The 23,245-nt window shown below is 49.9% G+C and overlaps 7 protein-coding genes across 7 annotated transcripts; 2 read left to right on the top strand and 5 right to left on the bottom strand.

Annotated features, from left to right (window-relative positions):
* Window positions 1-490: 490 nt before the first annotated feature.
* Window positions 491-2,326, bottom strand: BDW47DRAFT_106694 (WD40 repeat domain-containing protein). The gene is made up of 5 exons (XM_024812828.1): window positions 2,073-2,326; window positions 1,965-2,010; window positions 1,832-1,912; window positions 1,020-1,775; window positions 491-954 (listed from the first exon to the last, which is right to left on the bottom strand). The coding sequence occupies exons 1-5, from the start codon at window positions 2,214-2,216 to the stop codon at window positions 902-904; spliced, it is 1,080 nt and encodes a 359-aa protein (XP_024671734.1). The 5' UTR covers window positions 2,217-2,326; the 3' UTR covers window positions 491-901.
* A 122-nt stretch (window positions 2,327-2,448) lies between these two features.
* BDW47DRAFT_106693 (TRAPP complex core subunit BET3) lies at window positions 2,449-3,530 on the top strand. Its single transcript, XM_024812827.1, has 5 exons — window positions 2,449-2,596; window positions 2,652-2,660; window positions 2,743-2,962; window positions 3,038-3,229; window positions 3,294-3,530. Exons 1-5 carry the CDS (start codon window positions 2,559-2,561, stop codon window positions 3,411-3,413), a joined length of 579 nt encoding a protein of 192 aa, XP_024671733.1. The 5' UTR covers window positions 2,449-2,558; the 3' UTR covers window positions 3,414-3,530.
* Window positions 3,531-5,996: 2,466 nt separating this feature from the next.
* On the top strand, window positions 5,997-8,556 carry somA (putative cAMP-dependent protein kinase pathway protein (Som1); the record flags this gene model as incomplete). The annotated part of the gene is made up of 5 exons (XM_024815135.1): window positions 5,997-6,359; window positions 6,410-6,558; window positions 6,660-7,965; window positions 8,058-8,318; window positions 8,386-8,556. The coding sequence occupies 5 exons, from the start codon at window positions 5,997-5,999 to the stop codon at window positions 8,554-8,556; spliced, it is 2,250 nt and encodes a 749-aa protein (XP_024671732.1).
* A 2,705-nt stretch (window positions 8,557-11,261) lies between these two features.
* On the bottom strand, window positions 11,262-13,379 carry BDW47DRAFT_131953 (uncharacterized protein; the record flags this gene model as incomplete). The annotated part of the gene is made up of 5 exons (XM_024817434.1): window positions 11,262-12,478; window positions 12,533-12,736; window positions 12,872-12,915; window positions 12,985-13,225; window positions 13,283-13,379. The coding sequence occupies 5 exons, from the start codon at window positions 13,377-13,379 to the stop codon at window positions 11,376-11,378; spliced, it is 1,689 nt and encodes a 562-aa protein (XP_024671731.1). The 3' UTR covers window positions 11,262-11,375.
* A 1,606-nt stretch (window positions 13,380-14,985) lies between these two features.
* On the bottom strand, window positions 14,986-16,453 carry BDW47DRAFT_126170 (RNA-binding protein; the record flags this gene model as incomplete). The annotated part of the gene is made up of 5 exons (XM_024816510.1): window positions 14,986-15,009; window positions 15,082-15,820; window positions 15,893-16,036; window positions 16,094-16,198; window positions 16,251-16,453. The coding sequence occupies 5 exons, from the start codon at window positions 16,451-16,453 to the stop codon at window positions 14,986-14,988; spliced, it is 1,215 nt and encodes a 404-aa protein (XP_024671730.1).
* BDW47DRAFT_106685 (uncharacterized protein) lies at window positions 16,094-17,455 on the bottom strand. Its single transcript, XM_024812826.1, has 3 exons — window positions 16,599-17,455; window positions 16,251-16,508; window positions 16,094-16,198 (listed from the first exon to the last, which is right to left on the bottom strand). Exon 1 carries the CDS (start codon window positions 17,122-17,124, stop codon window positions 16,774-16,776), a length of 351 nt encoding a protein of 116 aa, XP_024671729.1. The 5' UTR covers window positions 17,125-17,455; the 3' UTR covers window positions 16,094-16,198; window positions 16,251-16,508; window positions 16,599-16,773.
* A 4,231-nt stretch (window positions 17,456-21,686) lies between these two features.
* Window positions 21,687-22,634, bottom strand: BDW47DRAFT_126169 (general transcription factor IIH subunit TFB6 family; the record flags this gene model as incomplete). The annotated part of the gene is made up of 2 exons (XM_024816509.1): window positions 21,687-22,186; window positions 22,316-22,634. The coding sequence occupies 2 exons, from the start codon at window positions 22,632-22,634 to the stop codon at window positions 21,687-21,689; spliced, it is 819 nt and encodes a 272-aa protein (XP_024671728.1).
* Window positions 22,635-23,245: the final 611 nt, after the last annotated feature.

The following is a 23,245-nucleotide window of genomic DNA, read 5'->3' as shown; positions in this document are numbered from 1 at the left end:
ATATGATCGCGATCCATTGATCCTGATCCTGGTTCCTATTCGAGTGCTCTCATATCTATTATTATAAGGAGACAGGTAGGACGAACTACTCCATTTGCCTCTTAGTTTCTCCCCTGATTGACCCACGTTTGCCGGTCCAGACTCCTGCACATCACCCTACGCAGCTTGGCCTTGGATTCATTTGACCTGTACGCAGGATAGGGTGGTTTCTGCTTCCCTTGAAGTTGATTATCCTTTCCAATTCAACAGGAATCAATTGTTGATGGAAATTCAATGGTAGTGACTCGGTGTTGTAGGATTCCGACGTAGTAGATACTAGACAGCAGACAGTATTGGTTGCAGTCAGGAGAAGACCCACTCTGACCTGATACGTATACCTCCTACCTACTAGTCGGTCCGTGTTTCGGATTTCGGTCTAAGCTTGAGATCAATCATGAGGGGCGCCATGAAGGGTTCTCAGCTACTAACTAGCAGGGATCTACTGAGACTGCGACTGAGTAGGCACTTGGACAGATGATGTTGTTATTCGCCACATGCCCTAAATTAATCCCAGACATGGTCAAAATATGGGAAGATATGATTACATGAAACACTCAATGCTGATAAACTCGACCCGTATTTTCTCCCGCATGAATTGCAATACCCTGACTCCGTTTCCAGGTCCGCTGAAACCGTTGATGACTCGACAGAGTCCGACTTGCACGCGAGATGATGCGCACAAGGCCACTTGCATGTAATGTGGCACTGACTGACAGGGTTCCCGGTTGTATGACTGAGAATGGCCACCTCCCTGGTCGCAACATTCGAGGTTTACTGCGTCTGAGACTGGGACTTCAAAATACTTGTGTGACTAGACAGTGTGGTAGACCGACAGTTCAGATGATATGGTGGGAAAATATGTTCACTTGCCCAGTTCACCAAGCATGAGAGTCCGATCAGACGAGCCAGAGACAACTGGGATTATTAGCATGGGAAGTAGGGAAAGATGGAACAACAGTTTAAAAACAGGCAAGACTTACTGATAGGCTCGTTGTTCGGCGAGAACCGCACATCATTAACAGTCCCCTTATGCCCAGGAAGCTTGTACAATAACTTCCCGGTCTTGGAGTCCCACACCACAACGCTCCGGTCTCCGCTTCCTGCAGCAATCTTGGCACCCGAGCGGTCCCAGCTAGCCCGGATGAGGTTCTTCTCGAGACCGATCGGGGCACCGTCAAATGTCCTGACGTGCCGATTGGCAGGCGCAAACGGCCGGATATCCCATGTCCGTACCGTCGAATCATGCGAGTTGGACAATAAAGTCTGGGAGTCGGGCGAAATCTCAAGCGAAGTGATGGTATCGGCGTGGCCGTGCATGGAGTAAGCCACGGACTTCTTCCGCAGATCCCACACATGTATAGTGTTGTCGATTCCACCGCTGTAGATCTCGTTTCCTGCCTCCGACATAGCAGCGGCTGTGACGGGCAGCTCCGTTTCCAGGTAGTCAATGGCCTCCTTTTGTCGGGGATCCCAGATCCCGATGGTGCCGTCGTCGCTTGCGCTGACCAGCAGTTCCTGGCCTCGTTTGCTGATGTCCAAAGAGTTAATGATTTCCTCGTGGCCCTCGTGGCGACGAATCCTTTGCCCGGTCTCCAAATCCCAGCTTGCAAGTGTCATATCCGCGGAGGCGGAAAATAACGATTTCGAATCTCGCGACCATTGTAGATCGAGGACCGCGCCGCGATGGCCCGATAGAACGCCAAAGTTTTCACACTGCCCGTATGTATTCCAAAGTACTGCAATCGATCCTAGTTAGCTCGAATCTGGTGGGCGGTATCGTGGAGTGACATACGGATGGACCTATCCATCGAACCGGATGCGATGTGCTGCGCAGAAGGATCGAATCGCACGGCGAAGACTTCACCGGAATGGCCTGCCACATTGTTAGCTTACCATCTCTCAAGATATCCGCAGAACAAACATACCCGTCAATTCCATAATCGGCGCGTCGAGCCCACTGGTGCGGGGGACCTGCGAGCACGATCAGCAAAGAACCGGAGTCAAGCTCCCCTGTCAGCGTAGAGGAAACCTACCGATTGAATAAGAGCCCCATTCTGCGATGATCCCTTCACAACAGCCGAACCAGTATTCAAATCCCCATCGGACTTCTTGCGCTTCACGACAAGCTGGTTCGCCGACCCGAAGGCCTCTTGAGCAGGCCGTTTCTCTCCGGACATTTCGCCGATGTGGGATTGGCGGGAAACAAACACGGAATCGAGCGGTATATAGCGAGAAGAATAGATATGGTTATTATGTAGATATGGTACAAAGAGTTGCGATCGAGTGCTGTGTCGAGTAGAAAATACCCTGCAGACATGTGAGCCGTGTGGATGTTCTTTGGATGTTGGATTCCGCTAGCCGCGCTAGACGCCCGACGGTGGTCCACCAAGCGCGAGAAGCTCCGCCCTCCGAACCCCCCGATCCACCGACTCGAGCGGGGAGCATGTTGTAAACAGTTGTTTGTTCAGTTTTACCATCGCTTTACTGAAGAGTGGGATTACACAAGATATTTTGCAAAGATGTCATCTGCAACTAAGACGTCGAGAATCGGCGAAGAGTAAGTTTACAGAATGCGTTAATTGATGGATGCCTGCTAACACATCATGCCCCAGATTATGGAAGTCAGTAAGCGGAACAGCACCGACCCGACACCCGATCCGACAATGTGACCAGAAGCGGATGGACGATGACTGACAGACGCAGAACACGGGTTGACAAGGTCAACGCGGAGCTGGTGACGCTCACCTACGGCACAATCGTCGCGCAGCTATGCCAAGACTACGATAGCAATTACCAGGAGGTAAACCGACAGCTGGAGAAGATGGGCTACAACATCGGGATGCGCCTCATTGAGGACTTCCTGGCGAAGACGGGAGCGGGCCGGTGTGCGAATTTCCGGGACACGGCCGATATGATCTCGAAGGTATGCGGTATCTACCCCTGATGGATTAGAGTGGTGGGCTAGATTCGTTTTTCTGACACATGATCCGTGGACTAGGTTGGATTCAAGATCTTCCTCAACATCTCGCCCAACGTGACCAACTGGACGAGCGACAATAACCAGTTCTCGCTCATCTTCGACGAGAACCCCCTGGCGGACTTTGTGGAGTTACCAGATGACGGGAGGGCGCAGGATGAATTGTGGTTTTCGAACATTTTGTGCGGTGTACTGCGTGGTGCTTTGGAGATGGTATGTCTTGTCTACGGACTGGATGGACACCGGAGATTGTGGAATGATGGCTAATACGATTCAGGTGCAAATGCAAGTCGAGGCGCGGTTTGTGAGCGACGTGTTGCGCGGGGACGATACGACGGAGATGCGGGTCTCGCTTGTGAGATATATCGAGGACGAGATGCCACCGGAGGAGGAATAGAGGGGGTGGAATTTCTTGGATTGGCGTGACCGGCGTTTGGGATCTACCTCCGTATATGTGTATCTACGTTATTGCAGAGCAAGACGTATAAATCAATCAAACGTAATTTCAAGGGTATAACGGGTAGATGGGATGAATAGGTATAAAGGATTATAGTCATTCGGTGGTTATTCAGGGCGTACCTGATTGATATGCTCGGTGGCTGGCGGTTGCTGGTCGAAGGGAAATTGATATATACAGTGTTGAGGAGACGGAAGCCATGGTGGAGACGTAGGTTATTCTATCCCGTCTCCACCATGCAACAAGCTCTACGACAGGAACAAAGTAATACACCCATATTTTTCCGATTGTACGAATCTATGCATAGATTCTATATAACCAGAACCACTAGGTAGTAGTATAACGGTAGACAGGATCATTGTTCTACTCAATGTACATTGTACGGTATGTAGATACACCTACAATGAGTGAATACACATTCATCCCAAAGCCTGGATAGAATAAACAGAGTGGTGATTGATAGTGACAGGTAATAACAGTATTAGCAGTATGAGAGTAACAGATCAATGACTACTAAGATAGTGGGCCAGGATAGAATCTCAAGAGCGGGAAAGCCGAAGGATCATCCCATTCCAGCTAGCTGATCGCCCTACCGAAGTTTATATATCGATTGATCTGGGGAACCTGTCACTGTATACAGAGGAGTTAGGGTTGTTAAACACAGATGGCATGTTGTCATATACATCTATCTCTTACATTCTTGTAATATAGGATCCAAACAGTCCAAGTTAGGTAGTGATGGGGATTGATGACACGTGACACACAGTAGAGATGAGCTGTCCATAGAGTAAGAAGGATCACTCAGTTGATACATCATCTGGGACTGGTCGGATTGTAGTGATGATCTGTCCATATTATTGTCTTCTTCATCTTGACCAGTATATAAATATCAGTCATCAATACAAAATCATACAATCCAAATAAGAACAACAACAATGACAGTAGTATCAATAAGAATCAAGGATGAAGACGATAGATATATACTATGTAACCGTACCGTATACTGCATACTGTATATCCGGTGGGAGAAGATTCTGCGATACCAAGTAAATTACATACATTACAGGCGCGCATGTATGGTACGGTATCCTGCCACTTGATTTCCGCCTCTACCAATCTTGGTCAACGGATTGATTTGATCAGAAATATCTCAAAAGATCCTACACATCATCCGTCACTTATGATTCTTCTTGGATTGATTTCTATCATTTTTCCTATTTTTTTTCTGGTAATTTGGCGACTGTTTTGTTGTGTTCTGTTCTGTCCATGCTGAGGAATACGCAGGACTCCGCACCTCCCAGCCCCGTCCGAACAGATAATCCGAGCCGAACAAGCGACTTCCCGTGACGGAGCAGAAAGAACGAGAGTGAGAGTAAGTGAGAAAGAGAGAGAGAGAGAGAGACAGAGAGAAAGAGAGAAAGAAAGAGGATTGATTCACTCCAGCCCAGACACTCCTCAAGATCCACCGCTACACCTACACTCCTTCTTGCCTCTCTCCTCCCCTCCCTCCCATCCCCGACTCTCTCGTCGGTTCACTACCACTGCTTTTTACTTTTGACAAAGGTCTTTGTAAGATACCTTGGTCTTTTTCTTTTCCCTCTTCTCTTTCGCCTCCCAAAAGTTCCCTGTTCCTTTCCATCTTGCAAATACCCCCCCCCTCGTGGTGGCCATCAAATCTGCCTTGGCCCACCCGTCCTCTCCTAAACGCCGCCTCTTTCCCCCCCGTCCTTTTTCCACTCGCCTTGGGTCGCTTGTCGCCGCCCACTCCTCTCCTCCACCCCTCCCCCTCTAGTTATATCCCATACTCCTCCCCCCACCCTTCATCGCAAACCTCTACTGGAGTATCCGGTCCGACCGATCGTGTCTGTCCGTGCCGTGAAATCTCCCGTGCCAGAACGCGCCCGATCATCCCCAATCTGCGCTTTGATAGCGACAGCGGCGGATGCTTCGCTTTGATACGGGTCTCTCGAACAAGAGAAACTCCCCCCGGTCTGGTCATGTGAGTATTCACCACACCCCCTCTCTCTTCCCTGTATCGTCCCGATGTGTTGTCGTCAACCGATGGGGCCACTGGGGCCACCTGGACGCCCGTCCACCCTGAAACGTTGCCTGAGGCTTATATACCCTTTAGTTCTCGCGTCAGATCTGCCCGACCCCCTCGCGCTAACGTGTCCCTCGTCCCGTTGGCATTTTTTTTTATTATCAAATCTCCCTTTTCGATTCCTTCTCTTCGCCTTACTTGGAGTTCGTCGATCACTACGCGCGCCTCGCCTTTGCCTTGTGGTGAGCTCCCTCGCCGCGAGACGGTGGATGCGCGTTGAAGTTGTTTAATTCTCGACGCTTCCCCATCGAGCACAAGCACTAGCTGAGGGTGGCTGAAACCCGCAAGTGCCACCGATGAACCAGATCAACATGGCTGGGATGAATTCCGGGGTAGGGGGCCCCGTCGGCGGCGTCCCCATGATGAACAACGGTTCCGCCCCCCCCCGGAACGATGGAAACATCAATGCTATCCCCGAGACCATGATCGTCAACCTCAACACCTACATCTATGATTATTTCTTGAAGCGCGGCTATCATGACTGTGCCAGAGCCTTGGTCAAGGACGAGTCCATCAAGTTGAACACCGAACCTCCTATAAAGACGAGTCCCGGTCACCGTCGTGATGCTGACGCCAACGGCATCGAAGGGGACGGAATGATGACCGACGGCAAGGACGGGGAAAAGATCAAAGTCCCCGATGATCTCCCCCGACCCAACCTGGCCAGCGAGAGCCAACAATCTGCCTTCCTCCTCGACTGGTTCAGTCTTTTCTGGGATTTCTTCTGGGCCCAGCGCAAGAAGGGGAATAGCAACGATGTGAAAAATTATCTTCAGCATACACAGGTACGTCCGCTTTTCTCGTGTCGGACTCTGGATTTCTGACGGTGATGTAGAATATTATGCGCATGCGGGAACAGCAGCATAACCAGTTTTTACGCCAACCCCAGATGATGCCCGGTCAGATGGGCCAACTCAACGTTCGCCGGAACGGTGTCGTTCCCAACCTCCAGAAAACTGTCCTGCAGAACAACCAGTCCGGCCTGTACGTTTCTCTCTCTCTCTCTCTCTCTCTCTCTATGTCGTGCGCCTATCTTTTGGGTGTCATACCGATGTGTGTGTGTCCACAAGCTAATTAGATATCAGCTCCCAGCAGCAAATGGTCAACCTGCAGAAGAACCAGCAGCAAGTCCAAATGATGCACCAAATGCAGAGAGAGCAATCGGATATGGATATGAACGGCCACCGCCCCCAGTCGCCCGCCTCCACCGACAACGCCCCCTCTCCGTCCAAGCGACCGCGCCTGGAAAGCGGCCATATGAACGGTCAGCAGCTGGCTCCCAACGGACGCGGCCAGGCGCAGGGCATGCCCGGTCAACCGAACCCGCAGGCGCTGCTGATGCAGAACGGCGCCCTCAACCCGCGCATGAACCCCGCGCAGTTCCAGCAGGCGTTCCAGCAGTCGGGACCTGCCGCGCAGCAGAAATCAATCCAGGTATATGCTCAGAACCTGGCTCTACACCACTCACGCTCAGCAATGAATAACCAGGCAATGCCCAATGGCATGATGAATCCCGGTGTCATGGCGAACCAGACGGACCTGGTCCCGATGGCCGACAACCAGGGTATGTACATGAACGGTGGCGAATACTATCCGAACGGCCAGATGAACCAGGTCCGCGCGGGGATGCCGACCCCCGGCAGTCAGCCCTGGAACCATGCTCTCCAGGATTATCAGATGCAGCTCATGCTCCTGGAGCAGCAGAACAAGCGGCGTCTGATGATGGCTCGTCAAGAGCAGGACAGCATGGCCCGTCCTGACGGCCAGCCGATGCCTGGGCAGCAGCAGGGGTTGCCACCGGGCACCTCCCCCCAGGGCAGTCGGGCGGGCGCGTCCCCCAACCCCAGCGAACAGATGAAGAGGGCCACCCCGAAGATCCCGCAGACCGGTCTCCCCGGTTCCCCGAGCACCGCCGACCCCATGGCCCAGGGCCGCGGATCCCCGGCCTCGATGAATTTCAACCCCGGCCAGATGCCCCCGGACATGGCCGGCGGCCCGTCCTTCTTCATGAAGGGCATGCCGGACGGCATGGTCGGTCCCAACGGTATGCGGCCCCCTAGCTCCAACCCATCCTTTAGTGGGCCCCAGATGGGGCAGCCGATCTCCGCGGGGGCTGGGGCGCGCGTGCCCAGCTGGCAGCCACAGCAGGGCGGACCCCAGGGGCAGCCCATGGCGCCGCATCAGTCGCCCGCGACCCAATCGCAGACCACCGGCACTCCCCAGGATCGCAACCCGATGCCTCCGCCCCAGGCGCCTCCCGCCGCGGGAGCCAACGCTGGTCGCGCCCAACCTCCGTCACCCCAGACCGGTGCCGCCGCCCCTCCCACGCCCCAGCAGGCCACCAAGCCGGCACAGAAGGGCAAGAAGGGCAAAGATGACACGACCCGCAAGGTAAGTAACTTGCACACCTCCCCCTCAACTTCCTTTCATCGTGGGCTTCCCCTTGCAATCCCCGGACTTGAAGTTAAACGTTTGGTTACTAGCGACCGAAGAAACAAGCCGCTGCCGCTGCCAATGCGAATACCGCGGCCACTCCATCCTCTGAAGCCGAGCATCCACCCACGCCTACTCCGCCCACCCCCATCACCCCTCAGCATCCCAACTCGTTTAACAAGACCGGGGCGAACGCCACGACGGCCGCGGCACCGCAGCCCACGTCGGCCCCAGCGCCCCAGCCGCTGGTCCAACAACCCCCGCTCGACCAGAACCCGCAACAGCCGTTTAATGATATCAACATGACTGATGTAGGTCTCCCTATGTGGCTATCTTTCCTTCTATCTTCTTCTTTGTTCTTCCTACTAACCCACCCAGTCATCTGCTTTCAACCTCGACTTCAGCGCCTTGGAGAACCCGGACATCCTGGAGAATTTCGACTTCGACACGTTCCTGAACACGGATGCGGATACGGCAGGATTCGGATTTGATCCAAGTATTTCGTATTCCACCGAGGGGGTCGAGACCGGTACCGGAGAGGGCTTATAAACAAGTCCGATGGTTTCTAGTTCATATCTCATATACCCTTGATTTGTACAGTTCCGAGGTTCACTTGGCTTGTCATTTCTACTGTTTCCAATTCGTTGATCGTTCTTCCTTCTTTATCCTATTCCCCTTCATTTCATTTTTCCTTGTCTTCTTTCATTGACATGAACTGGATATGTGCCCGTGAGGATGGCGTTGGTGTGACCGTTTCTTGCATATCCTTTCATCAAACTGCGAATATTCCGAATTGGCAAGCGAGGAAACAACCTACTTGTCATTAATCAAGCCCTCTGCGCGTGTCTTTTGATTCAACTCGGTTCTCTTCTATCTGATTATTATTACTACTATTATTATTTTATTACTTGCTTAATACTTGTTTTCCGTTCACGAAGGAACGTGTCATCAAGTGATCGCGAGCGAGCGAGCTAGACTTTCTCTTCCACTCCCAAGAGACAACACTCACAGGTGTACCCTTTGCCATGTCATCACCTGCTTCTTTCCTTATTCTCATTGCCTTGCCTGCTTTTCATTCCAGTCTATTTCAATCCGTCTTCTCCTTTGTCATTATCTATTTCCTTTGTCACGCGCCTGTAAGGTGTTCACTACTGGTACTACCATCTACCATCTACCCACATACAACCTACCACCTGTCTCCTACTTTCCATACTAGCTATTGTGAATTACTCCCCGGGAATGAATGAATGGACGCTCCATGAATCCAATCATCAATTCAGTTTACTTTTTTGATTTGAACAAAGACCCAAACATTCCGTTTTTCACCTGTCTCTGCATTTATCTCATTTCATTATGTCTCTTTTCCATTTTGTTTCCTGTCTCCAATTGAATCTAACTAGAATCTCCACATCTAGTTTTCTATTCCTATCATGTTTTCTTTTCCCTTCCACGAAGGAAGAAAGAAATTGTTTGGGAGGTTTTCTTCGTTTACGCCTGCTGATATCATCTCATTACATACTCATTCATCCACTTCTATCCACGTTCATCTATTTACTATTTATTCAGTATGTGGTGTGTTAGGTAGATAGTAAATACTGTAGAGATAGTGTCTTGTACTTTAATCAGGCTGTGATATACCCACGAGCCAGTTGTCTACTCATGAGGTACTTACTATACTACTGTACTACTAACAGTGACCATCTGTCTGAGTCTAGTCAGATCGATGTCCTGCATACTCTATGATTCTAATATAAGCAATGGTAGTAAAATCAACAGAAGGAAATACACTTCCCATCTCCCTACCCCACGAACCAGCCCTCCAGGGAAATCTACACTTCTAGGCTATATAGAACAAAGACAACCTGACCATGCTATACATACTATATCATATAATATCAAACCTAACCCACGCCGTGAAACCCAACTAGTCAATCAATCACTCAATCTCTCATCCCTCAATCCCTCAACTCAACTACCACCAAATAAACCCCCCCCAATGACCTATAAACTAAGACTTAGAACTCCCCAACACTCCCCCCTCCTCCCTCTCCATCTCCCTCTCCCTCTCCCTCTCCCTCTCCTTCTTCCTAGCTTTATACCTCGCCCTCTTCAACCGCTTATTCGTCTTCGGTTGTGTTCGCGATTGTGTCTGCGTCCGCGTCTCTGCCAGCGGCGCCTTCCTTTTCTTATTTTTCAGTAGACAGGCATTCCCGGAGACAGGGGGAGTATTTTCCGAACAGACGGGGAAGACGACGGCAGGGACAGGGACAGGGACAGGGACAGAGGCGTGAGTCGCCTGGAATCGAGAATGAGAACCGCGAGGAACAGCAGGGTCCGCACAACACCGGGAAGGGGAAATGGCGGCAGAGACAGAGGGACGGACAGCATGACCACCATCTCTCAACCCACCCCGTCCAAACCCCATCCCCAACTCCAACCGGAAGATCCCCGGCGCCTCCCTTCTCAACACCGGAACCATGCATTGCGTCGTTTGCTTCTCGTCATCCTGTTGGCGGATCTCGTCCGGCCTGGACAACTCCTTTGGGGTCGAGATCGGAGGAATGGAGGGGGTGGAGGGGGTAGTATGCGGGGGGATGATGGACCAGAAGGGAGATGTAGTATAGGCCCAGTGGGCGTATCCGGTTGGGAGGGGGAAGACTGGTGATATTGGGGGTTCGTATGGATCGTTCATGGTCTGGTATTAGGGCGTGTTAGTTAGTTTGAATAGATAGATAGATAGATAGATAGATAGATAGGATATATTGGGGGAGATGGGAGAGGAGAGATTAAGGATTGTAATACCGATTGCGTACTGAGTGTATGTCTATCTATCTTTGGTTATCCAGGTGCTGAGAGAAGGTTCTCAAATGAAGTTGATGAGGTGTGGGATGAAGGAGCTAAACATGGACAAGGTAAGGTGAAGAAATGAGACTTGCAAGGCACGAGGTCACGATCTCTATACCTAAGACCAGGCACCTTCCGAGAGAGCAAGAGATTCACAACTTATGTTCATGTATAATCAGAAACCCTCCTTGAATGGTTGAAATGAATAATGTCCATGTATTGTAAGTCCTAGTTAACAGACACCATACTCCCTGATGCCTTCTTTTTTTATATCTTATCCTTTTTACCTTTTTTCCTTCTTTTCTTTCCTTATAGTAATGAACGCCAGAGATATACCTCATCCGCACAAAGAGTGTCGTGTCAAACAATACAAGTATTATATAGGGCAAAACGAGTCATAGGCTTGACACCTCGTAACATGAACAGGGAATGATATAGAAATGCCGAGCTCTCTCCGAGAAAGGTTGCCATAGCTTGTAAGAGATAAGTTGAGAATGGGACAAGGGAAACTGCCAAATTGGCAGTCATTCAATCTCCGCAGCTTCAGTCGTCGAACTCACGACATTGTCGATGGCTGGTTGAGCAACATCTCCAATGTTGGTCAAATCCAGGACAGGTGAAAGTAAAACAGGCTCCCCCTTGGGAATACTAGTGCTCCCACGGCGAGAGCCCGCGGACCGTTTCACCCTGGGGTCAACGGGTGCCTCCAGATTTGTGCTGGTACGCGCGGGCGTCGCTTTAGTTGGGGTAGGGGTGAGTCTATCAATATCTCGTCGGGCAGCTTCGGCAGTTTCGTTTTCCTTATCTTGTGGCAGTCTCTCCTTTCTACCCTTGACCTGCGCACTGGGACTGGCGCGAGGCTTACCGGTTGCTGGGATTTCTGCCATCAGTTCAGGCGGCAGGGTGGACTTGACGCTAGATTCGGACACCTCTCGGCTCGGGGGATTCGAAATGTTTTTCAGAACAGAGGTACCTTTGCTAGGCTTAGCGTAGGATGCCGAGCGTGCTTCTGCTGCGGCGGATAGCTTGGTTCCCATGGGCAACGACGCGCCGGATGGCGTGTTGGCCGGCGCATGAGTTCCACTGGCCAGCGGCTTCGGAGGGCTCAGAGCCTCGACAAACTGAGTGTACGACTCCTCATCAATCGGCGTGACAAGACTGGGGTTTTTACTATGCTCATAGCTTACTCCAGTCATGCTGGACAACGCTCGGCTGCTGCCAGAGCTGGGAGCGTAATCTGGCATAGAGACATCCTCCCACGATGGCCTTGCCCCCCGATGACGAGCGGACGGATCCAGCATGTATGGATCAATGAAGGGATCGGGCATGAATGATTCTGGTGGCGCTATCCTAGGTTCCGCCTGGTTACCTTGCCATTGAGGAGCCGGACCAAGGCTCGAATAGTAGTAGTCTCGATACGGCCAAGTATTCCGGACAGCCGAGCTGCTGGCTTGACTGTTTGCAAGGGCCACCTGTCGAAGACCATGTCTAGTTGGGGAGTGGGCGTGAGAATCATCTAGTTCTTTCTTATCAACCAAACCACTTCCTGTGTTGTATTTGAAGAGACGAGCTTCCCGACTCCACATGGAAGCGTTGGGCCAGGCAATACTAGAATACTCCAACACATCTGTCTGTCATTAGACGGGCCAGAGACAAAATCCAGAGGAAAGGGACCACTTACGCAAAGGAGCATGCTGGAATGCAAACACTATAAGATCCTTGACTCGTTCAAACGGCGGCGAACGATGGGGCCGAGAGAAGCCTTCGGAGATCACTATTCTGACCCTACCATGAAGATCCCCAGCGTCCCAATGCCGCTGCTCTAAGATATCCGAATGGAAAGGCGGGAAGCGAAGATAATCCTGATTGCCACTTTTATCGATATCTAGTCAGGTATTAGCACTGCCCAGAGCGGAAAAAAGGGTTGCGGAAACGTACAGGAGCTTAGGTCTGGCCGAGGGTTCCAAGGGTCAGCCATCCATATAAACACAGAATTGCAGCCATGGATTTCCATTCTCACCGATAACATGAGGCCAACTTGTTCTTTGGCTGAAGACGCTGCCCCTGAACACGAAGAGACCCCATTTTAGCAGACGGCAAGTGACCCTGTCCAGAGACGAAAAAAAAACTTACGAAACACATAGCCCATCAATGAAGATCCGAATCTCAAAGAGTAGGGAGTCATCCGGCTGCAACATGGTTTCCATCAACCGGCTAGCCCGGGGCTTGTCCCAGCTATGGATGGACACGCGGAAGGGGGAATTCTGTTGCAAGCTGGGAATGAACGTCGTGAGAACCGGTAGCAGCCCTACGGTGCTTTGTGATGGCAAGTATGAGAGGATATCGAGGGACGGGTTGTGTAGATAAGGAGAATCTGTGACTGACGTTCAGTCTCTGCCTTGACACGCTTATAGACTGAATCTTAGCGTACCACGATCTTTAGTCACAAAGCACTGCGTCTTAAACTCCTGAATCGGTATCTTCGAGGTATCAGGGAACAAGAGCACATCCCAGTTCTCGTAACGCATCTTGGCAGCTGTATGAGTGATTCGGAGAGAGATAAATGAGACAATGGAGGATCTGGAATTAGAGTATATCAAGCGTAATGAAATCGCATTTCACAAATACGTAAAAAGGCACTGGAGTAAGGAAGTCAACCGAAGACAGAGGAGACCTGCAGGAGTAGCGAAAGTGGGATGATGGATGATACTATGGGATGAATGACAGGATAGGGAACCATGCAGGAGGACAGGTCTGGTGCTACCTGGATAGGTTGCATTGGAGATGCGGACGCTCCTGCCTCGTCGGTTGTTGCAATACTGATATAGAGAAAAGAACAAGTTGGAAGAAAGAGGGGGAGGAAAGGAAGAGAAAGAAGACTTGAACCTGAGGCAGGCGTGACTCGGCCGGATCCTGCATGCAATCATAGTCATATTGGAGTATAGACATACCACTTGTTTTTCTATTTTTCATGTTCTCTATAGACAAACACCAACTCCACACACCTTGGCAAGGGTAAAAAGATGCGACACTGTCATTGCCCTTTCGATTTGAAATCACATATCAGACTAAACCACAGTACAGACGGAGCACAACGAAGCCCACGACATAGCGAAAGGGGGAATCATCCACGAGAATATGCGCCAAGTGAAACTGGAAGAACCCAGATGCATCTGAAAGAAAAACATTCTCCAGAACAAAAGAACGGGGAACCTTACGAAAGACTTGCCATCACAGACGCCGCCCATAACTAACTGCCACGGAGGGATTTCTCCAACGCTGCACGCAACGCAACAAATCCTTCTACCCTGTCCCCAATCCACTGGCTACAGTCAGGGGTAGCAATCCATAACCTTGCATGCGCAGGAACCCGAGTCGACAGCCGGTCGACCGGGTAATGGGCAGCATTGACCCGACCCAGGGAGACAGCGTGCCTGCGAAGGCAACAGAAGATAGTAAAAAAACGAGAGAAAGCGTCATGTTCCATAGATGAATTGATTCTGCGATGTCAAAGCAAAGGCAAAAGATAGGAAAGACAATGTTGTACAGGTCACTGGTCTAAAGGAAAAGCATGACAGAACATCCTTGGGGTGAAACTCAATTTAATTGCTTCGTGGAAAGACCTGAGACGATGAACTTTTGCGCAAATTGCCTGCCCAGGGAGTATATGGTAAAACAACGCAACGCGCAGAAACAGATCAAATTGGTGTCATATGCGTAAAAGACCTAGGGACCGGATGAGGAGAAGTCGAGGAGGGGGCGAGGATGCTTTAAGGGGATAGAAGAGTGGAAAAGTAGATAGCAAAGGTTGATTGCAAGCAAGAAGAGAAAGAAAGAAAATAAAGGTAAGAATTGAAATAGAAGAGGAACAGAAGAATTTGGAATAACAGAATACGTTGCGGCAAAGCGAAGAAAACAGTCTCATCGAAAACAAGAAAAAAAGAGCTCAAATCTTGCTAATTGGCAGCGCTCACATATAATGAAGTACGTATCACAGGAGGAAATGCCCATCAAGAGGCTATAGAGGGAAACTTTCGCAGCAGTAAAAATAAACTTATGACACAAAAGACCCATCATTTGGTTGTAATGACGCAAAAACTCCTGCGGTTGCTTTCAAAAAAAGGAACGCTTTTTTTACTGAAAATCTTCGTTAACATACTGAAAGGTCGTTAGAGACGGGGAAAACGGTCTCCAAGAACGGATTCAAGGGAGGAGGATGGGGGAACTAACCTTCATAGGCGCAAAGCCACCATACTGGTGGGCAGCGGGGGGCATGCCCATCGAGGGGTACATGGGAGGAGGGGGAGGAGCGGGACGGTAGGGGCTGCCAGCGGGGCCGGAGTTGTTCTGGGAGCGACCCCAGCTCAGGCGCACGCGCGAGTTACCGATGGGGTAGCCCTGCATCTGGTTGATGGCCATCTCCGCAGCGTGGCGCTGGACGAACTGAACGAAGCCACAGCCCTTTCCGGGGGGGATCTTGACGTAGGTGATCTCGCCGAATCCCTGGAAAAACGAGCGGAGCTCGTCCTCGGTGACGTAGCCGGAAAGTCCGCCGACGAAGACCGTGGTGTTGTTGGGGTCGGTGAACTGGTTCATGGGCTGGGGAGCGCCATAGAAGCCCATGGGAGGCGCGCCCATGGGGGGGTAGATGCCGGCCGGGCCGGGCATACCCATGGCACCGGGGACGACACCAGGGCCCTTGTTCTTGGGAGTGGCGGTGGAGATACGCATGGGGCGGTTGCCGCAGTAGACACCCTGCATCTCGCTCAGGGCACGCTGCTGGTCGTTCTCGTCGGAGAAGCGCACGAAACCGTAACCGCGGGACATGCCGCTGATGGGGTCGGTCATGATCTTGGCGGACTTGCAGGACGGGAAGCGGCTCTGGAAGAGAGAAACGAGGACGTATTCGTTGACCTCGGGGCCGAGGTCACCCACGAAGATGGAGTACTCGGGGCCACGGTCATCACGGCTGTGCACGACCGGTGTTAGCATAGATCCGCCAATCGTCTCCCATTTTGAGAGTCGGGTGTTGGGCTCTTACCTGCGATCAGCCAGGCCGCCACCGGTAGCCCAGTTCAGCTTGAACAGACGGTTGGTGTTGGGCATGGGAGAGCCGTTGAGAGACAGAGCCTTGGCGGCAGCGGCGGGCGACGTGAAATCGACGAAGCAGTAGCCGGCGTTGCTCCTACTACCAACATTAGGATCGCCTTCTAAATCACAGGGAGGATCGTGATTTACTCACCCAGAGAACTTGTCACGGATCATCTTCACGTTGACCTGCTCACCCATCTGGAACCACAGGTTGCGGACGAAGTTCTCATCAATCCAAGGCTCAAGCTCACCCATCCTGTCGGTCAAGGTTAGAAATCGAATGAGATCTGGGTGGTGTGGATGCGTACCAGAGAGTGGTCTTGCCCTCGGCGGGCTGCTGAGAAGCAGCGGCGTTGGGCTCGCCGGGAGCAGGACCCTGGAAAGACGCGGTAGCGGGGTCGGCCTGGCCGGTCATGGCGGTATCCGCGGTCGCGGGAGCGCCAGACGCGGCGGCGGCGGCGTCAGCAGCGGGGTGCTGGTTTTGGAACGAATCGAAGTTCTGGAAAGACATATTGGCGGAGATTGAAGCCGAAATTTCGTGAAGACAACAGGAGCGCGAACGATATCTGTATAGATATTAGTGTGGGCTCAGGATCGCGTCTTGACTGTCCCCAGCAAAGGCCGTCCAGCCACCCCAACTCGTCATTGGCGCGTACCTTTTCAAAGAGCAAAACCCGAACAAGACAAACTTTTCTATTCCGTAACGGCCAGGATGACTTGAAATTCGTTGGAGTCGTCAAGCAAAGAAGCGTACGGTCGTTGATACTTGGAAATGATCGAAAGGGTATTCAATTCCTAAGAGCAGGGAAGGATTAGTATGGAAGATGGCAATCAATGAGCCGAGACGATCGCAACAGAGAAGATCGACCAAAGGAAAGAAAGATCGAAGAAGAAAGGCGAAGGCGAAGAAAATCCGTCAATCCGAGAACCACGTTTTTGCCCCAATAATCCGCGCGATGCAGCGATTCCACAGGATCGAAATGGGATAAGCCAGACGATGAGAAGTGATCCGACCGCGATGAAAGATCCAAGGAAAACTGAAGACAACGGCGTCCGATTGCGAGGGGTTGACGAAGAAGCGATCGTTCCAGGTGAACCACTGGGGGAATTTTTTGACCCAGCACGGACCTGACGGGGTGATGAATTCAGAGGGCAGTGCACGGAGCCGCACAATGGCCGCATTCGGCCTCGGCACGAGCGCTGCGACCGTCTCAGTTGACTCTTCCGGCCAAACCCCAATTTGACCCAGTCATGCGACGACACGGTAGGATACTGGGTAGCTGAATTGGGACGCAAATTGATCGTGGTTCTGTCCTTGGGGGCAGGCGATTATCCCGGTTCCCGCTTGCGAAGAGATGGTGCAGCGATCGAGTTTTTCGGGTTGGCGCATCGCAGATACCGACATTCAAGGCATCGCATCACACAAGGGAACCCGTCGTGTGCTCCAGGGATTGAACAGGCAATGATCCAGGGATAGAAATGAAAACGCGGCTTCCTTCTTCTTCTTCTTCTTCTTCTTCTTCTTCTTCTTCTTCTTCTTTTTTCTTTTTCTTTTCTTTCTTTTTCTTTACCTTTTTCTTCTCGTACAAAGAATGAAGCGGTCTCGGCTCTAGAACCCAGCGAAAGAAATAACTTACCAGCAATATAAAACAAAAGCGGCCTTGAAACTAGCTTTCGCTGAAGAAAAAAGACGTCAAGGAGATACGTTGCTTTGGCGTGGCGCAAATCAAGGATGCGTGAAGACGAGGACGTGAGGCGACAACGCGACCAAGAACCGGATTGGAAATCGAGAAGAACTGCCGGAAAGTAGCGTCCAAGACTAAGGAAGAAAAAAAGGCGAGAAAAAAGGCAGAAAAGATACAAGAGTAACTATCCGCAAAAACCGACTCCGTCTTTTCCGATACGAACAAGGAATGGTACAAGGAGGGGAAGAGATGAGGTCAAAGGGAAAGAAAGGAAAAGGAAAAAGAAAAGGAAGAGGGGTAGAGGAAGAGGCGAATATTCTTCAGATGGAAGAGGGGGAGAGAAGAGAGGAAGAGAGGAAGAGAGAGGAAGAGAGAGAGAATGGATTGCTAACTAGGGCAGACCAGAGCGGGAGGAGAATCGATCATTAGACGAACGAACAAAATTCTAGTAAGGGACCAGGAAATAAAAAAAATAAAAAATAACATGATAAAAAATAGAATAAAAAAGGTAAAAAATAAAAACCATAATAATAATAAGGTAATGATAATAATCCAACCCACACAATCCAGACTAAAGAATGATTAGAATAATGACCCAACGACGTGCAGGACTGATTGAACCAACCATCAAGCACGCTGTGGGTGAGGAGGGGCGAAGCAGCCTCAGGCTTTTGCTACTACTGCCACAATGGGTGGGACGAAAGAGCCTTTTTTTTCCTTTGTCATTTGTATTTTGATTATTATTATATTAGTATTTTACTATTTTTCTTCCTTGTTCTGTTCCATTCTTCTTGTCTTTGGTTGAAAGGAAAGAAAAACCTTTTCGGCCCAGTTTAGTGAACCAGAAGAAGACTTGTAGATCTGGTGTTGATAATGTCGTCGGTATTACCGGGAGTTCTTGGATGTAAAATACATGGAAAGGGTATGGAATGCATATACTGATGGCTGATTATATGGTTTATTGTATGGCTTTTTGTATGGCTCATGGTGTGATCTGGATCAATGCAATACGGTATTGTTCTTCAAAACCACTAGTATTCAATACGGTAATAAACAGTGGGTCAATGGATATCTATCATCATCTCATGGTGACGATAGATGTCCTGATCCTCGATATCAAGTTACTGTCTTCCTCGACATACTATCTACCCGGATAGATATATATCTGGATATCTGGATATCTGGGTGGTTAGTAGGATGAAGTAAGATTACCCGTACGGATACATACCAAACCAATTGAACCCTGGAACAGATGACCACTGCATCCTGCGGGTTTGCAACTGACATGATTCTTATTTCCTCTGCATGCACCTGATTCTGGAGCTGTCTGGCTTTACTGGGAAGGATGTAGCTTTATGATCGGTATATATAAATATATACAACCAAGCAGAATCTCTAGACATACTATTATGAACCCAACGTGGGGACCGGCATAAGGACTACCCCAACTGATACTCTGAATCCCCTCAATTGACGCAGGGAGAACAGCATGGCATGGACAGTACATATGGATCATCTGGTGATGATCCAGGCAAGGCATCAGACAAGGGAGGCTGTTGGCCAAACCGGCATAATACTAACACGCACCAATCTGCAAGGATAGCTGAATGTTGCACCTGCAGACCAACCCTGGACGGTCTTGATGTTTTACTATTATATGATGTTTTATAATAAACTATAATATATTTACCTTGTTTTACATTTACATTTACATTCACAACTTACATCTCCAGAGTACAGAAACCAAGAGACCTTCAGGTTCAGCCCTCGACTCCAGTCCGAGCCCGGGCGATGACTCGTCGATTTCCAGTTCGCGTCCGTGGGCCCAATCGTCATAAGCGGGGACAAGATGGAGACTTAATTTATTTTTCTCTTTTTCTTTTTCTTTCTTTTTTTTTTTTTCGCTTTTCTTTTTCTCCCCTCTCGCTTTCTTTGCCAATTCTCATGTCTTATTGGTAGATTTGTCCCGTTCAGAGGTAGCCACGCCTCGTCTTTATTCTGTATCGACTGGATGATTGACATTGCTTACTCGACCTTTTTGAAAGACAGACTATCCACTGTCATCCTCTGACAGTGGGTATTTTTTTTTTTCTGAATCAACATGAAAAGGAACCAAAAGACAGGTTCCAAACGTCGAAACCCGAAAGGACAAGCCCCGCCGATGTGCCCCAGAAGTCAACCTTGGGTTTGCGATAACCAACATCATGTAAAAGGTACAACCGTGGATGGAGAAAGAGACAGGAGGTACCATACGGTAAACGTGTATATCCACAGCCTTGGCCGGACATGCTGATGATTCAATAATTGATAAATATCGTCAGTGCACCGGGGCGATGATATCTAATAGTAGCAAACAGGCGAGGTCAAAGCACTCTCTCTTCTACAAGTGGCTGGGGAGCAGCTCACTCAGACCTGAGTAATATAGACTCGACTCAGCCCAAGTGCCAACCCAACCAACAACACTCAGCTCTGAAAACCAGCAAGAAAGAACTCAGCTCCGAGATGTAGCCAGTAGCCACAGCCACATCCCCACTCGATAACCAGAACCATGGGAACCTCTACTCTAGTTCTCCCATTGGACTGATGCTAGTAATCTGTTACAGAAAGTAACAGGTACAGAACAGCTGAGCGTACCTTAAATCCGGCCCGCTAGTGCCATTTCTACTCCGTTCAATCCCGGTTCGTTGTACGCGTCCGCGACGCGATCGGCTGACTAGGGTTTCGTGTCTTCATATAACCAACTTGGGTCAATACCCGCTTGATACAGTGGATGACGTAAAATACATATCCAGACACGAGGTCGTGATCTGTAAGAAAGAGGAAAAGACTCAACAGCAGGGGAGGAGCTGGTATGAACAAGGGATGGATTTGACTCTTATCTTATTCTACAGTTCCCTTCATACTAATCTCTCCACGTCCTATCCCGTCAATCTTCATCTCAAGCACGCGGGAGATGACGGCCCCTACATCGCCCTTGCTTATACACATTACATACACATACATACTAATACCACGTACTACCCGTATATCCCGCACCATGGAAAGCCTTCATTACATATATTACATACTTTGTATTAACATACGGAGCATAAATCCTTGCGCGGGCTTAAGCGCATGCATGGATAATATAATATCCAGCGTATAACTGGATGTCCGCCAGTCCCTTGCAGATATAGATCCTCTTATCTCACTGCCTGATTTCATTCATGACCTCTAGATAGTAGAGTAGATATCTTGGGTACGTCTGTAGTAAAAAAATCAAAATATAACATGCCTCGTAGAAGAAATTGAAAACACACCACACATCTGATCTCAAAACTTCAGAGTTGGTAAAACTAGTTAGTAAAGCACGGATAGCCACCGGAACCCCGAACCATGGATCCAGATGGGCTCAACGTCCCCAACAGCCTAGGAGACTTGAAAAGCTGTAGCTCGGTATTATCTGATGTGATTCCATTCTCTTCTATCCGGATTGATTGATTCATTTCGTTACACATTTCATCATTATTATTATGCAAGAGTAATATCATTATGCAATGCCCATTCAAGACATCCCACTCAATCCTTACATCAACAAACTAGGCACCCCTCTATCCATCCACCCCAGGAATGCCCACCTTACCTGGAGCCATCTATGTTTATTTATTTATTCGCTGGGCCGCTGAGATCACGACACAACCTTAATCTCCACGAGCGTTGTTCGGAACATCTGTCCATCCTATCTCGTGGGGGGAGGTTGTCGGCAGACCAAGGCACGGTGGGGAGGGTGGCTTAGTTGATGTGGTAACTGGTAACCTTAGGTTGATCTGGTGGTTTATCTATGTATTCTTCTGGAAAGGTTGGCTGTTGGTAAGTTTCTAGCTGCCTAGGTAGGTAGCATGGTTTGTTGGACTAGATGATAAGGATCGATAGTGCTGTTTTGGTAGGACGTTGAGTAGGTAGGTAGCGATGGATATGGACTAGACATGGGCTCATACTAGTTAAAAGTATCAACAGAATAAGAACACAACTTTGAGGACACGCCCACAGACAGAAAACAGCAAAAGAGAAGAAGAAGAACTAACAAACCTCCCCAGACCCAATCTGATTATCCACAAACTCCCCCGCCTTCCCCAGCTCATCCCCCAGCAACTGAATCGTCTTCTCATAAACCTTAGCAGCCTCCATATCCCACCTTCCTAGAGCCTGATACTCCCCCGTCCCAGTGCCAAAGTCGTCGTCGTCGTCGTCGTCGTCATCATCATCCCCCCCATCGAGGCTATCTGCGCTCTCATCTGCCTCCTCGTCAACCTGCTCGCTGGCCTCCACGACAGCAACACGACACGTCTCAGCCAGACTTTTGATGCGGACTTTCTCCGTCATGGAGACGACGTTGTGTCGGCCTTCGAAGCCTGAAAGGGATTCGCCCGTGTCTGCGTCTTCGCCGAGGAGTAGCGATGCGAAGACGGAGTCGAGTTTTCTGAGCAGGCGGAAGGTTGAGCCCGGGCTGAGGGGGAAGTCGGGGAGGTATGAGTTGATCAGTCCGGCCACGGTGATCAGGTATGGGATTTGTATTGAAGCTGGACCAATAAGTAAACGGGAAAAAAAGAAAAACAAGCGTCAGTCGCTTTCTTGACACCGTGTGTGATTGAATAGTATATCATATATACCACCCATGAATAGAAGGAAAGAGGAGGAAGATGACATACGAGTCCCACTAACCCAAAGCACATCAATCACTCCATCAAGATCCTTAGCTACTTCCTTGAAGCTATCGTACCCGCGCTCTGACGCCTGCTGGCTTTGGTCGTCAAACGCGGAGCTGAACTTTTTAGCGTGTCGTCGGTTGACGCTCAGGAGGACCTTGTCAACGTGGTTGATCACAGTCGTTTCTTTCAAGGAGCCTGCGCGAAGCGGGTGCGCTCTTGGTTTGGGCAGACTGGATGGTGTTGCCGTTGATGTTGACGGCGCGGGGGAGAGGAGGGGGTTCTGGATAAACCCCCCGCCGGGAGTTTCTGCTGAGGCCATATCAAGTACAAGTGAATCAATCGATAGAAATGAAGAGCGGGGCTCGTCGCAACGAGGATTGCAAATCAAATTACGCGATTAGAGCTCTAGCAAGCTGTAAGTATATATGGTCGGTTGACGCGACATATGGACGGACCTGACTTGAGATAATAAGATATTTTATCCGAAAGTACAGTTCAGTTCAATCCTCGTGCTTTATTTGCGGAGACAGCCACTTCTCAAAAGGTCAAAAGGAAGAATACAACTTGGTTCGATGGGAGATGGTGAGCTCCGAGCTGGGATTCAAGATGTCATGCCAAGCCTGTGGCCCGTGCGTTATCGGATCCAGACCACCATCCAGTCGGAACTATAGAACTCAGGTACTATACTATAATGCAACATACAGATTGGCAGTGATATAGAAAGCGAACAGCTTGTATGTCTTTTTGAAAAAGGTCATACTCGTGCAAGCTATGTGCATTCTCTCTGTGGTACACACAGGGTAATTAGGACAGGAATCAGACGTCTACTACTACCACCGTACTATACTAGAGACGAAGACCAGGAAGAGGAACTGCACCGGTGAGAATATATACCTTACTCACTTCCATCAAGAGACTTTCTATTAACTA

This window comes from Aspergillus candidus, assembly GCF_002847045.1.
Source record: "Aspergillus candidus strain CBS 102.13 unplaced genomic scaffold BDW47scaffold_25, whole genome shotgun sequence".
In the NCBI taxonomy this organism is placed as follows: Eukaryota; Fungi; Ascomycota; class Eurotiomycetes; order Eurotiales; family Aspergillaceae; genus Aspergillus; species Aspergillus candidus.
Note: the sequence above shows the minus strand (reverse complement) of the source record. Positions and strands in the feature narration are given on the sequence as shown.